Genomic DNA, 12,892 nt, shown 5'->3' with positions numbered 1-12,892 from the left:
TAGAAGTGAAATTCAAGGGTCCAAGATCTCTTTTGTTCTGAAGATACGGTGGTGACTATGGCTTTGCTGCATACTGACTTGGAGGAAATAATTTTGTACAACACTGATGAAATGAAACTCATTCCATGATGGGGATGCTCCCTCCTGGGAACATTTAGCTTGGATGTGATGGGTCTCCAGAATTACCAAAAGAGGCATGGCAGGGAACAGCTGGGTTTGGTATTTTAATCATAAAGAGTTTTTAGTAGGATGGCAGTTATATTCATTTAGACTCCATCTTCCCACAGCCAAGGGGCATGAAATTGAAATACAAAACAAAATACAATTTAAAGCATCTCTTGAAACCAAAATTTGCTTTACCACAGAGTACAGGATCTCAAACTAAATAACCCAGTCGAAATGTTTGCACTATTTTGCTATGTTGTCCTATATGTAGTTTTCAGAAGCTATTATGTGAAAATTGCTTGAGTATTTGAAGCTGCAAAATAGCTCTTAATATTTCCAGTAATGTAAAGAATTTTTTTTTTTTGTTCAACTACATGATGGTAAAATCTTTAAAGTATTTATGGCTGAACAGCACAATAACAGAGTTCACCCAGTAGTTTTAAAGGATTGATGCCTATTAGAAAAGTTTAATAGTTCAAGTAGCATTTGAAATGATGTGCACTAATAAAACCTGGGGCAAATGGCATCAAAGAACAGCCTGAAAAGTGGGTGCACCTCTCATTCGGCTGCATTCACTCCCGCTGTGTATGAATGCTTTCTTCATTCAGACAAGTCTCATACTCTATTGTATAATTCCAAATAACTGTGACTTAATTCTACAGGTATGTAGGAGAATTTGTGAATGTAGGCAGTGTTTCACCTCTTCGGACTTTCAGGGTATTGAGAGCTTTAAAAACTATTTCAGTAATCCCAGGTAAGACGCCCTGATCCTTACGTTTTTGGCTCTCAGCTACAAGTGATTCTTTCTCTGTCTCTCTTTGTCCCTTTGATTGTTGTTTTTTTTGGCTGGTGTTTTGTCATTGTCTGTGTGTGACTTTCCCTTGTTACAGATACATAACTGAATTTGTGGACCTGGGCAATGTCTCAGCCTTACGAACGTTCAGAGTACTGCGGGCGCTGAAAACAATCTCAGTCATTTCAGGTGAAAATCAGGTTAAACACTTGGGCTGCAGTTAAAGCCTACATGCCATTTCCAGTAGCAAACACTGTAATTACCAAAGACTAAACCATAGATACTGATCAGGAAATGGAGGAATGTAGGGAATGTGACCTGTCAATAGAATACATTTGCTTTTTTACTGTTTTTCCAGTATGGTTTTTGTGGGCAGAAGGAGTGAGAGTGCCTCCAAAATTACAGAGCTCACAAGTGCTGCAGTAAGAACGGTGGCTCGTGAATCACACACATAAAGTGCTCATTTGTGAACCATATGAAAATGGCAATGAGAATCTTTTAAAACCTTCGGATATTGATTTTTAGAAATGGAGGGTTAATGACCTCAAAATGCATATTCATGTTTAAGAGCACATCAATAGAGGAATCTAAATCTGTGCTGTGAGCTGAGGTTTCAAGACTGCAGGCACAGATAGCCTAATTTGTCATGGTATTTATCCATTTGCATGTGATAGAAGCACTGCTGAAATTTTGGGCCTTGAGGAGATTGGAAAACATTTCATTATTTATTTTGGTAGGTTCAGCATTTCATTGATTCACGTTTTCTCCCATTTTCAAGGATATGATTTCTCCCCTCTTCACCCCCTCAAAAAAAAAAAAAAAGAAAATTCAGTTTTACTACACATCTGGTAGTGAAAGAAGCTCTTTATATAATCTCTTACTATTAAAAAAAGAGATAAATTATTAAGTAATTTATGCAGAGATAAGTCCACTGAGGACTAACCATACAGCAAAACTTTCTTGCTGAGCCATTATCTATGGACAGGTCTCATTCAGCCTCAGTGTTTAACATCTCCAACCTGCATGACAAGGTAGAGAAGATAGCAGAAACCATGCATGGTAGATCCTATCTGTGATAATCCTGAACAGATGTTGGCAATTACGTGTTAAAAATATTCAAAACATTGAGACAACTGCTCAGATTCTCACTCACAGGTCTTTAAGGTTAGAAAGGCTTTTCCACCCACTCCATTATTCACTATATCAATCTAAACAAATTCTGTGAAGTAAACTTATAGGGATATGTATTAAAACTCATCACCACATGGAGTGTAAGTTAGAAATGGGAATTCAGGAATGGTAATGTGAAGAAAAAATAATATACATAGATCTGAAGCTTGATCCCAATTCCAATACCACAGTAATGAAAACCATGGAAATTGCTGGGAAAGCAAGGTGCTTTGCATTGGAAGTGTGTGTCCAAATACAGGTTTTAAAGAGTACTCTAAGACTCATTAGGTCCTTGAAACCTATCTTAATTTTTCTCCTTAAGTTTTAAAGACTAATCTGTTAGCAGAGATTTTTGGGGATTTTTAAGTTTTCTTTAACGGGATTTCCATTGAGAAAGGATTTTTATTTTCCTTGGAAAACAGAGCTGAGCAGAGCTTTACAGATCCTGTGAGATGGTGGTGGCTACTCAGAGAGAAAGCCAGAGTTTGTTTCCTAGATTCCTTTGATAGCAATTTGAAGACTTGAAGGGACATCCATCTTCAGGGGACACCTTTCACCTTACATCTTGTCTCAGGCTTCAGCCTCTTCAGAGCAGAGCCTGTCAATTTTTCTCAGTTATATATATAACAATTTTCTGCTGTCCTATATCAGGGGAGAAGCTGAAGCTTGGTTTACATCAAATGATAAGATATGACTTAGTGGGGACAAAATTGAGTACTGAGATTCAAAAAATCCAGATTCAAATACACCAAAATGCTTCACTGGTATTAAACACTGAGCTGTTCCATTTGTTGGTTTAAAAAAAAAAAAAAAAAAAAAAAAGAGGAGTGCTATTTATTAAAGTAATGCATATCACACACATTCTCTTCTTTCATTGTGACTGAGTATTTGATTAGGTTTTTTTTTTGATAACTGCATTTTTATGTACAAGTCCCTAAATTATTTGGTGACATAACTGCATGTAGATATGCTAATAGAATATCTGGTCTTTGATTTTATCATCAAGATTACCTGTGCCCTGAGTATTAAATTACAAATGTGGAGAGCTACAAATTGCCATAGCTGCCAGTGAAACACAGACAAGGTGGGTTTTTTTAATATTAGCAGATCGTTTCAGAGGAGTCAATTCATCTTACAGTTAGGCATATGTATTTTAAATGATATATTGGACATGATGCTGTGATTTCTCTGGAGATCAGTCTGAGTTTTTAATGATAACATAGGCTTATGCTGAGGTGAAATATTTTCCCCTAGTAGGCATAAAAATGAAAAGATGATGAGCATTAATATCTTTCATGAGATTTTTGGGGTTAATTGCCGTGGGGAGGAGAAGGTGGTTGTTATTTTTGCTTCCTCTTCCACCTCTCAGGTGAAAAACACCAAGCTGTATTCTCCTTTGGAAATATCTGAGCTTTCCCTCAATAAAATTGATCACTTTTCCATCAGGTACTTCTATTTGCACAAACATGCTTGGGCTGACCCCGCTCAGTGAAATTGCTTACGGAAAGCCACGGGCCAAGTCCTCGGTGGTGCAAGGCTTCTGTCCAGCAAAGCACTTAGAGGCTGCTTTTCAAAGGCATTCTGCTTCACTTGGAATCAATGGGTTTCTCTATTGACTCCAGAGGGAGTCAGTAAAGCTGACAATTAGTGCTTTTAAAAATCTCACCTACCTTTAATGTCTGGCTCTAAGTGCTGAAGCAGGCACAGGGATCTTTAGGGGGGACACGGGCTCACAGGGCTGAAAGAGATCTCCAAAATTCAGAGTCCATTCCCCTGGTCTAAGGCTGTATTTGGCACAGCTCAAGCATGGCATGGTATTTATTGCCTGACTTCCTCGAGCAGCCCTTCAAAGGTGGAGGTCCCAAGGTCTTCCTGAGGAGTCCAAGAACTGTTCCAGCAACTCACTTCTTTTGTGAATAGAAGATTTGTCTGGGGTGGATGGTTCAGAGCCAGACCCAACAACTCAGATGTTGGCATCTGCCAGCCAGCTTCCCTCTCACTGGAGAGCTGGGGCTCAGTTTGAGTGCCATAATGGCAATATCTCCTGCTCCAAATGTCTATGGACCTGCAGGTCCTGTCTCTGAATCCAGCCTCCCTCTCTCTTGGTGCATTATCAGCTCTCTCTTTTTTACCCTGGAGCAGTGTAAGACGTCAGGTCATTGCCTTACCTGCTGTGGCAGCCCTTAACATGCCAGAAGACCTTCATGGAACCCCTCCATTTTCCCTTTTCTGCACTGTACACACCCATTTCTTCCTGTTTTCCAGTTTCTCCATGATATTTAGAGGAAAACAAGCTTTGTACAGGTTCAGGTAGCAGAAATAGGTAACATTTTCTCTATGGGAGCATTTTGAAACCTTTAACTCTCAGTGATTTGATTTACTAATTGGCGTCTTGCAAGTTGCCATGGCAACTGGATTCATTTGTTTTTCTAGCCAGATAGGAACCATGGTCAGCAGCAGAACAACCCAGTGTAGCCATTCATTTGTCTCCCATTAGCATCCCATTACCAGAGAATCCAAATCCCAGTGGACCCTATAGGAACAGCAGAGGGTCTTGAATCATGTTTTATCCTCATGGAAATCACCGATCTTTTTGATAAGCACTAATTGAGCTAATATAAACCCTGAGGTACACCCTCTCCATCAAAAGACCACAAAAAGCAGGCCATCATCATCATCCCCAGGATTTTGTAAGCTGCCTGTATCCAGCTGTATCCAGAGAAGCTCCCCTGCTCTTTCTGGAACAGGCATGTACACCACGGACATTCACACAAAATGACAGGATCCCGGGGAAAGGTGACCTCATAGAAAATTGGGCCAAGGCACTTTGGGGCCTGATCCAGCTCCCATTTAAGTTAGTGTGAGACTAAAGGCTATAAATAGTGCTGTGAATGTTATCCAGTGCCTCTGTGATAGCCAGAACAGAGCTCGGAGAACAAGAATTAAGACTGTGTGGAGGAGACTGAGCTCCGTTCACTGCTTCAGCCTCACTGAACTCCTGCTACAGAGAGATAAATGTCACCCTTTTGGTGGGTAAATCACTTAACTCAAGAAGTAACTATCCCAGAGGTGAGAAATATATGGCATATTTGTGTTTTTCCTTGGAGACTGTCCTGTCGGTCACTTTTCCACACAAAACTAGACTGCAGGAATGCTGACACCAATTCAAGTTTGCCAACACATTGTTAAACTCCTTGCTGCCCCGTGTCTCAGTAACTAATGACAAAATAGACTCATCAAGAGTGAGCCCTTCTCTCCCTACACTCATGTGACTCATGCAGATATTTACAGGACACAGGTGTATCCTCAGGGAAAGGAATGGGCTCAATGAGGACAATCCTGCTGCAAGTCACCCTTCTTGGTTTTTTATTTTTCCTCTTCTTCCCGCTTGTTTCCAGACTCTGCGTGAACGTGTCTGATGTTCTGTAGGTGATTGCCAACATCTGGTATGGATGTCATACTGAGTTATGCTAATACTTCCTCACATCTCGCATAAGGAATGGATGGTGTTTTGGGATCTTGCCATTTCTCATTGTTTGGTGTCGCTTGCATTTTCTATGGTTTCCGATTTGCATTTGAAAAAATGATTATTTGATTAACCTCTGAATGTGATAATTTCTACCTGCCTTAACAGGAAAGTTTGGGCCAAATTCTTCTTGCTCTCTGCAGATGTCAGGCTACCTATACTGCTCCCATTCCACTGATTTTTGGATCGCGTGGTTTTTTCATGTCATGCAAGCAGGATTTGGCCCAGAAGTGTGGAAAGAAGTCAGTGATTCAGAAAAAGCCTGTTATTGATTTACTCCACAGGGAGTAATCTATAGACCCATTGTCATTAACGGGTGTAGATGTTACTCAGCTTTGGATCAGATCCTCGGGTTTTTTCCTGCATGCTGCCTGGTTTGATGTTTGACTTGCAAGAATTAAATAAATGCCTTTAATGCCCCATAAATAGCATCTTCTATTAAGCCATATTGCAGTGCTCTCATTGGCACTATTTCAAAGAAGGATTATTTATCCAGAAGATTTAACCATGCTCTAAAATTGAATACATCTAGCATTGCCTTTACAAAACATGGGATTGAATCAGAGAGATGCAGAGCACCTGAAAGAGGTCCTGGCTGTCCTTAATTTCCCCCAGGCCTTCCATTTTAGAGGAACAGATAGTTTAAATGATCAACAGAGTAAATATTTTCCTCAGCCTTGGCACTGAGTTGTGTCAACCACCTTGATGGATACTACTTAATTTTCTGAGAGAATTTTGGTTTTAAAGAGTAAGAAAAAACAGTTCAGCTGTAAGTATGACACTCTCCAAATGGTTTTCCTGGAAAGTTTTAACAAAGGTCCAGGAGGCAGAGTGCAAGTTATTTTTAAATGGTCTTTAATTACAAAAACTGTACTACTAAAGCATCATCTTCTTAAATTGTTCAGAGGCTTGTAAGCTGTGAAAAAAAAAATTAAAAGGGAAGTAAAGCAGAAAACCCTCTCATAAAGAAATTATTTGATACCTGCAAGGAATGGACTTGTAAAACTGAGAGTATAGAATTGCTATTCTATTTAAAACTCCAATAACTCATCTGGGAAAAACATGTTTCATGAAATGACCTTGAAATCGGCAATACTGAGGCCTGATGCTGAAAACAGATAGTCTTTATTGGTGGCTAGAATTTTGTAGGGTTTTTTCCCTGGTACTATCCCTATTCACTTTAGGACTTCCATTGTCGTTGCCCATGTGAGTAAGATTAATATTTGTATTACAAACAAATAAATGTTCTGCAGGGATTTCAAAGGGAGTGTGGCAGTAAAAGAATTTGTGGCATTTTTTCCTTTCCTTAAGACTCAGTTTGCATTTGGATGTCCCAAGTTCCACCAACTTCAGTGAAGCAACATCTGTGCATTCAAAGGACAACTAATAATAAGAATCACTGTAAATATTTCAGAATATTAGAATTGAAATTTTTAAAATTCTAGTTAATTTCCAAATTTTTTCCTCACCTCAGTACTTGTGTAAGACTTGTGTTTTAAAGGTCTTATAATGCTGGGCAAGGGTGATACCCCAGAAATCCTTTCAGAATTGGCCTTCATCTAAAACTACTTCCCATTCAGGTAAAAAAATTTACTCAAGACTAGATTAACAGAAGATGTTTCAATTTTTTTAGGCATGAAAATAGGTATCCAAGCCTACAGATGGGTTCAAAAATTCAAAGTCAGCCTTTTTTTTTAAGTACCTGAGTAGAATTGACCTAATTTTTAAAATCTCTTTCTGGTGAGGAGGAGAGGTAGCATGAAAATCCAGCTTTTGCCTAATGTTTGTCCTGCAATAATTTATGCTTTATTTTTGAACAAAGCAGGGAGCTGTCTAACCTCACCCTCTTTACCATGCCACAAACTAATTTTAGAGAGGCAAACAAAGAATTTAGTGGGGAAAGCTCCCCCCACCTGATGGATCAGTGCCTTTTTGGTTAAATGGGCCGTTTTACAGATGTTAATTTCATTCACAGATTAGCAATATCCTAATGCAGGAGTCGAGTATTTTAGGCTGCTGGATGCAGGGAGTTCTGCACCTGTTGGCCATTCCAGCAGCTCATCCTCATCTGAGAAACCCTGGTTTCCCCTCACTCTAACCAGGGATTTTTAAGCAAAGCCTAAAGCGAATTTTGCATTCCTATGAGTCCTGAAGTACATTTTCACATTATTGCCAATTACGCAGCACTAGCTCAGCCTTTGTGGCTGCCAAACTCTTGGGGTGGAATTCCAAGGAACTGAGATTTAATGTGTATGATCATATTCAGTGAGCAAATCAATGTGCTTCTGAATATTGCCCAGGAGAATTCCTCCTGTTTCCTCTTTGCATTTTCTTTTTTTCTATTTAAATCAATTTCTCTTATTGCTGCCATACTGGTGACATGGATTATCAGAAGCTCTTATTACTACTTACCAGGATTAATTAAATATAAATAGGAAAGAAATGACAAAATTGCCACCAATGTGCAGCTGATATTCATGTCCAGCTACAGCACACCAGCTTAGAAGAGAAGGGTCTTTTTTTAAAAAGGAATGGGGTTTTCTGTTGTAATCATGTAATATTCAATCAGCTCAAACAGTGCTGATCTCCAGGAACACTTCAAAAGCAAGAACTATCACTTGAGAAAACTGTAGAATTATTTGTATTTGAATATTTATGGAAGAATAAACTGAAGCTAGTGTTACAGGCTGAAATAATAAAAAGAGAAGCTAATTTGTCTGACCCAAGTCTTTGGTGTTATGCAATGGGAGGATTTATCTACTTTGGCAGCATATTATAAAATTATTAACTTTGCCCAGGTAGTGTTGGAGCCTTAGGTTGTTTTACTCAAATAATTTCCACTGCGTCTATTTGATTGCCTGTATTTGGCTTTTTTTCTAATCCCGAATTCTTGTTGTCTTAAGCAAATGAATTGAAGGCAGAGGAATTATTCATATGAGGACAGCATGTTGGATTTGGCACTAAAATATGTAAAAATAATCAGGGAATAAACAGCATTTCCATACCTCTTCATCTGTTTATGTGAGGGATAAAGTTATCAGAATCACCTGAGTGATTTAAAAACAATTCACCTTCTCAAAATTCAATGGGATTTAGGCTTTACCACCTTTACTGCAGCTCCATGAAAATATAAAACACATTCCATATTTTCTTTATCCATGGATAGTTTTGTATCTCGCGGTCCTCCATCCCGTTCTTCCCCTCCATTTTTAAATCAGTGTTTGTGCAATTCCAGGACTTTGGTCCAAATGCAGGCCAAACCACACATTCATAGTGATCACTTGTCTCTCGTTTCTGACATCCAGTTGCAAACACTCCAAGCCCTCCAGATTCCCCTTCCCATGGAGGTTTTCATCATGAAAAGCAGCTGTCTGCAGACATATTTCCGTCTCTCAGTCTATAAACTCTCGGCTTTTATCTCCCTAGGGCTGAAGACCATTGTAGGGGCACTTATCCAGTCTGTTAAGAAACTTGCAGATGTGATGATCCTGACCGTTTTCTGCTTGAGTGTCTTTGCCCTCATAGGCCTCCAGCTCTTCATGGGAAACTTGAGACACAAATGTGTCAGGAATTACACCATGTATAACTTCACCAATGGCTCCTTGTACTTGGATGGTAGGATGTGGAACAACTCAGAGGAATTTCTTAGTGATCCAGGTAAGCTCCTCTTTCCCCTCTAATGTGGTTTCTGGTCATTTGAGGTTTGGGGTTTTTTGTTTGTTTGTTCTGGGTTTGGGGAGGGTTTTTTGGGTTTTTTTGTTTGTTTGGGTTTTTTCTGGTTTTTTGTTTGGGGACTTTTTTGTCTTTTTTTTTTCCCCAATTTTATTGACGAAGATCTGTATGTGAATCAGCAAAATGTGACTACTGGCTCATCATGATGTCAGTGTGGTTTTGAAAGACCTAGGTAGCTTTGTCTGAATCCCTATGGTGCCTTCACAGTTCATGCTGAAAATACTTTTGGTGCTTTTCTAAGAAGTCCTAGTTGCCTCACTGATGATTTTCACAGTTTTAGGGTGTCTTATATATTTTTAAATTTCTTTTTTCTGGAATTGAGCAATCACATGAAAATTTCAACTCTGCATGTGTGGGTCTGGTTTGCATGCTGTTTCTTTGAAGACAATTTATATCTCTTTTGCTATAGAAAAACTTCAAAATTTGAGTTAATAGCCTTAAAAAAATTTGAAAGGTAAAGCAAAGCAATTCAGTCTTTATTAATCTGAAAAATCCCAAGAGAATTGTTTTAAGGAAATTTTTTGCTGTTTGGGCCTAATTAATTATTTGGGTCGGGCCATCCTCTACAAACTCCTGACCAGTGACCTTTTGTATTTTATTTCTTTTGAGGAGAAAAATGAACCACAGAATCAACTCATTAACCAGATTTTTGGTTGAGAGGCAGTGTCATAGTGTCATGGGGTAACTCTGCTCTGGCTCTGTAGACCCTACAGTCCTACATCTGCAGCCACCTGCACTATAAAAACCCCAAATCTGACTCGTGGGGGTTGCCTGGCTCGACCCAGGGCTCTGTCGACCCAGGGATTCAGCCAGGGGCCGTCCCTCCTTTCCCCACTGGTGACTTCTGGCCTTTCTGTCCAGTTCCTCTCCCTGTGGTCTGAGAACCCTGGAAGCAGTGGTGTTAAGAGGGTTTCTGTCAAGGAATAAAAAGCTCACCAGGGGTGTCTTTAAGGCACGATGCGGTTGATGCAGCATTAAGGAAGGACAGGTCACAAAGCTCTGGCTGAGTGAGGGTTGTCTTTGGAGCTGGCCCTGACCATCAGGTTGTGTGTCCTCTCAGTGCCCCTTATCAGAGCCCCTTATCAGCTGAAAGGGGAAAGAGCTCTTAGACTTTTGCTGGATGACGTGGAACCTTCTGAAGTGTTATCCCATCCATGTTACCCCTACTTCCAGTGAGGAGCTAGTAAAGATCATTAGAGATAAAGATCAACAAGATAAAGATTTGTGCACCTGTGGTGGATTAAGGCACTTCAGGGCTCCTCTGCCCGCAGATAACTGAGAGCTGTGTGAGGTGCTGCTTTCCCTCTCTCACTGAGGTATTGAGGGATAAAACCGTGATGGCTGGAAGCATAAAGCCCTGCAAGAAAGGTGAAAGGAAGAAATGGAGCCATGAAGATAGCCTGGCTCTCTGGAAATGGCAGTAGGGTAATTGTGATACAGGATAGTCTATTAAAATACAGATAATGTCAGGGCCAGCTGCAGCACTGCTTTAAATGTGAGGAATTGTACAGCTGCTCCAGCATACCATGAACAAGTTTATTTATGTAGTCCTGATACGGGGAGGAGGGCAGACACTCCCAGAAATCTGTATAGGAAATCCAGCAATGGTTAACAGGGTCACGAAAATATAGTTAATATCACTAGAGATTTACCTATTACAAAGATAACCAACTTGGTGAGATAATGGATTAAAGTGAATTAAATTTTGACCATGTGGCATTACAAGGAAGTAGTAATAATATCAATTACTCTTTTCATAACATGTGAAAATAAAGACATAGTGTATTATGGCAAACAGTTGTCACTTACTTTGGATAGACAGAAATTATTTAAATAGTGAAAGTGTTGAGGCAATGCAGCAGGCCTCTGAAGACCTAGAAGAGGAGTAGATTTATAAGAAAATGGTAGTGACCTCTGAATAAGAACAATGAATCCGTCCTCAAAATGCTGAAGAAGGAGGCTTAGCTATTAGCCAAGAGAAAACAATATTAAGTAGGATTTTCATTGAATGTTTACTGGTGCACTAAAGTGATTCAGAAATGGAAAGACTGGCTCATTTTGTGACTAGATGGGATAGTGCTTTGTGTTTCATTTTGCATAAGTATTATGGTGAAATGAAGTGACCGTTTAAAGGAGAGGCACTGACCACAATTTAATAACAGTCCAAATTTCAAGTACTGCAGGGAATTAAGCAATACATACAGTTAGATTAAAGTGTAGGCAGACCAAATTAGATAAAAAGAGGAATATATTAAGAAACAGAATTGTGTCAGTGTTTGCTCTGGAGAAGACCTAGAGAAGAAAATTGGCCAACATGTTGAGATAGTAGAGTTCACTCAAAAGGAACACAGACAATTACAAGAGCTGTTTGGAGATTTCAAAACCAGTGTGGCTGAGTCATTTAGTTTGGACCAGGGATACTAATCTAAAAAAATCAAAAAACAGAAACCTGAAGTACTGTCAGAGATCCATAATACTTTAGAGAAAAAACGAGGATGTAAAGAAAAACCACTGAAATCTAAAATTGGAAAAGTTCTTAATTCTTTTCATCAGGACACCAAAATAGGGAATTAAAATGGGGCTATGTGACAGTTCTGCTCTTCTTGAAGAGCAAAAATTTGCTTTGGATTCTTTAAGAATGTTTTTAGTATTTTAAAGGGCAGCATGGAACCTCTGAAATGGCATTATCTTCCTCCTGTGCCTTAAAACAGTTTTTTTGCATGAATGAAAAAACAGAAATCAGTAAAACCCCTTAAAAGGGTAATAGAGGGAAGAATTTCTCAGTGCTGCACAGGAAATAGTTGAGAGATTTAGTCATTTAGAAGTGTGAAGAAAGATAAGAACTCAGTTTTGAGTCTTTCAAAGCCCTTTTTAGTTTGAGATGACTGTGTGCTGGGGGCAGTTTCCACAGGGAATATTTTGGTTGTGTCTCTGGGACAGTCATCTGGGATGGCCTGGGGTGGCTCCAGGTCTGCTTTTTCATTCAAAACTTCATATCTGGACAAAGTTCTGTAATCTTTCCTTATCTGCATTCAGCCTCCAGGCAGGAATTTTTTTTCTCATCTGTCTTCTCGATCCTCCCATTTTGGTTTTATATACAGGGGAAAAGTCAGTTTGTAAACTTTGTGTCATCACTAGCTTGACCACAGTTATGTGGTAGCTCTTTATTTTTGGTTGATTCCTGAGGAATTAACCCCAGATTTCTGGAACTCCTTCCCTTAACTCCATACTCAAGACTCATGGGTACTTTCCTGTTCTACCAGTGTCTTCAAGAAAAGCCTTTTTTCTATAAATCTTGTCAATCCTGCATTGCAAGGTTGCTAATGTTATTGAGAATTGTTGGGTTTTCCCCTCCGTCTGCCATGACATGATCATACACTCAATCCCGTATGGAATTTCTACCTCTCCACCCAACATTTTGCCTCTTCTTGCCATAATTTCAATGGCTTCTGCAGCTGGAGGAAGTGCCAGGTAAACTTGGACAAAAGAGGCAAAATTATAAGCAT

At 39.4% G+C, this 12,892-nt stretch overlaps 1 protein-coding gene across 1 annotated transcript in view; it reads left to right on the top strand.

Annotated features, from left to right (window-relative positions):
• The window catches only part of SCN5A (sodium voltage-gated channel alpha subunit 5), a 175,155-nt gene that overhangs the window by 14,945 nt on the left and 147,318 nt on the right, over nucleotides 1-12,892 (top strand). The window contains exons 5-6 of the mRNA XM_066201302.1: nucleotides 1,056-1,147; nucleotides 9,081-9,311. Coding sequence (XP_066057399.1) covers nucleotides 1,056-1,147; nucleotides 9,081-9,311 — 323 coding nt within the window. The remainder of the gene's footprint in view (nucleotides 1-1,055; nucleotides 1,148-9,080; nucleotides 9,312-12,892) is intronic.

Source organism: Chamaea fasciata, unplaced genomic scaffold (assembly GCF_029207755.1).
Source record: "Chamaea fasciata isolate MVZ Bird 193981 ecotype frontalis unplaced genomic scaffold, bChaFas1.0.hap1 SCAF_1, whole genome shotgun sequence".
In the NCBI taxonomy this organism is placed as follows: domain Eukaryota; kingdom Metazoa; phylum Chordata; class Aves; order Passeriformes; family Sylviidae; genus Chamaea; species Chamaea fasciata.
Note: the sequence above shows the minus strand (reverse complement) of the source record. Positions and strands in the feature narration are given on the sequence as shown.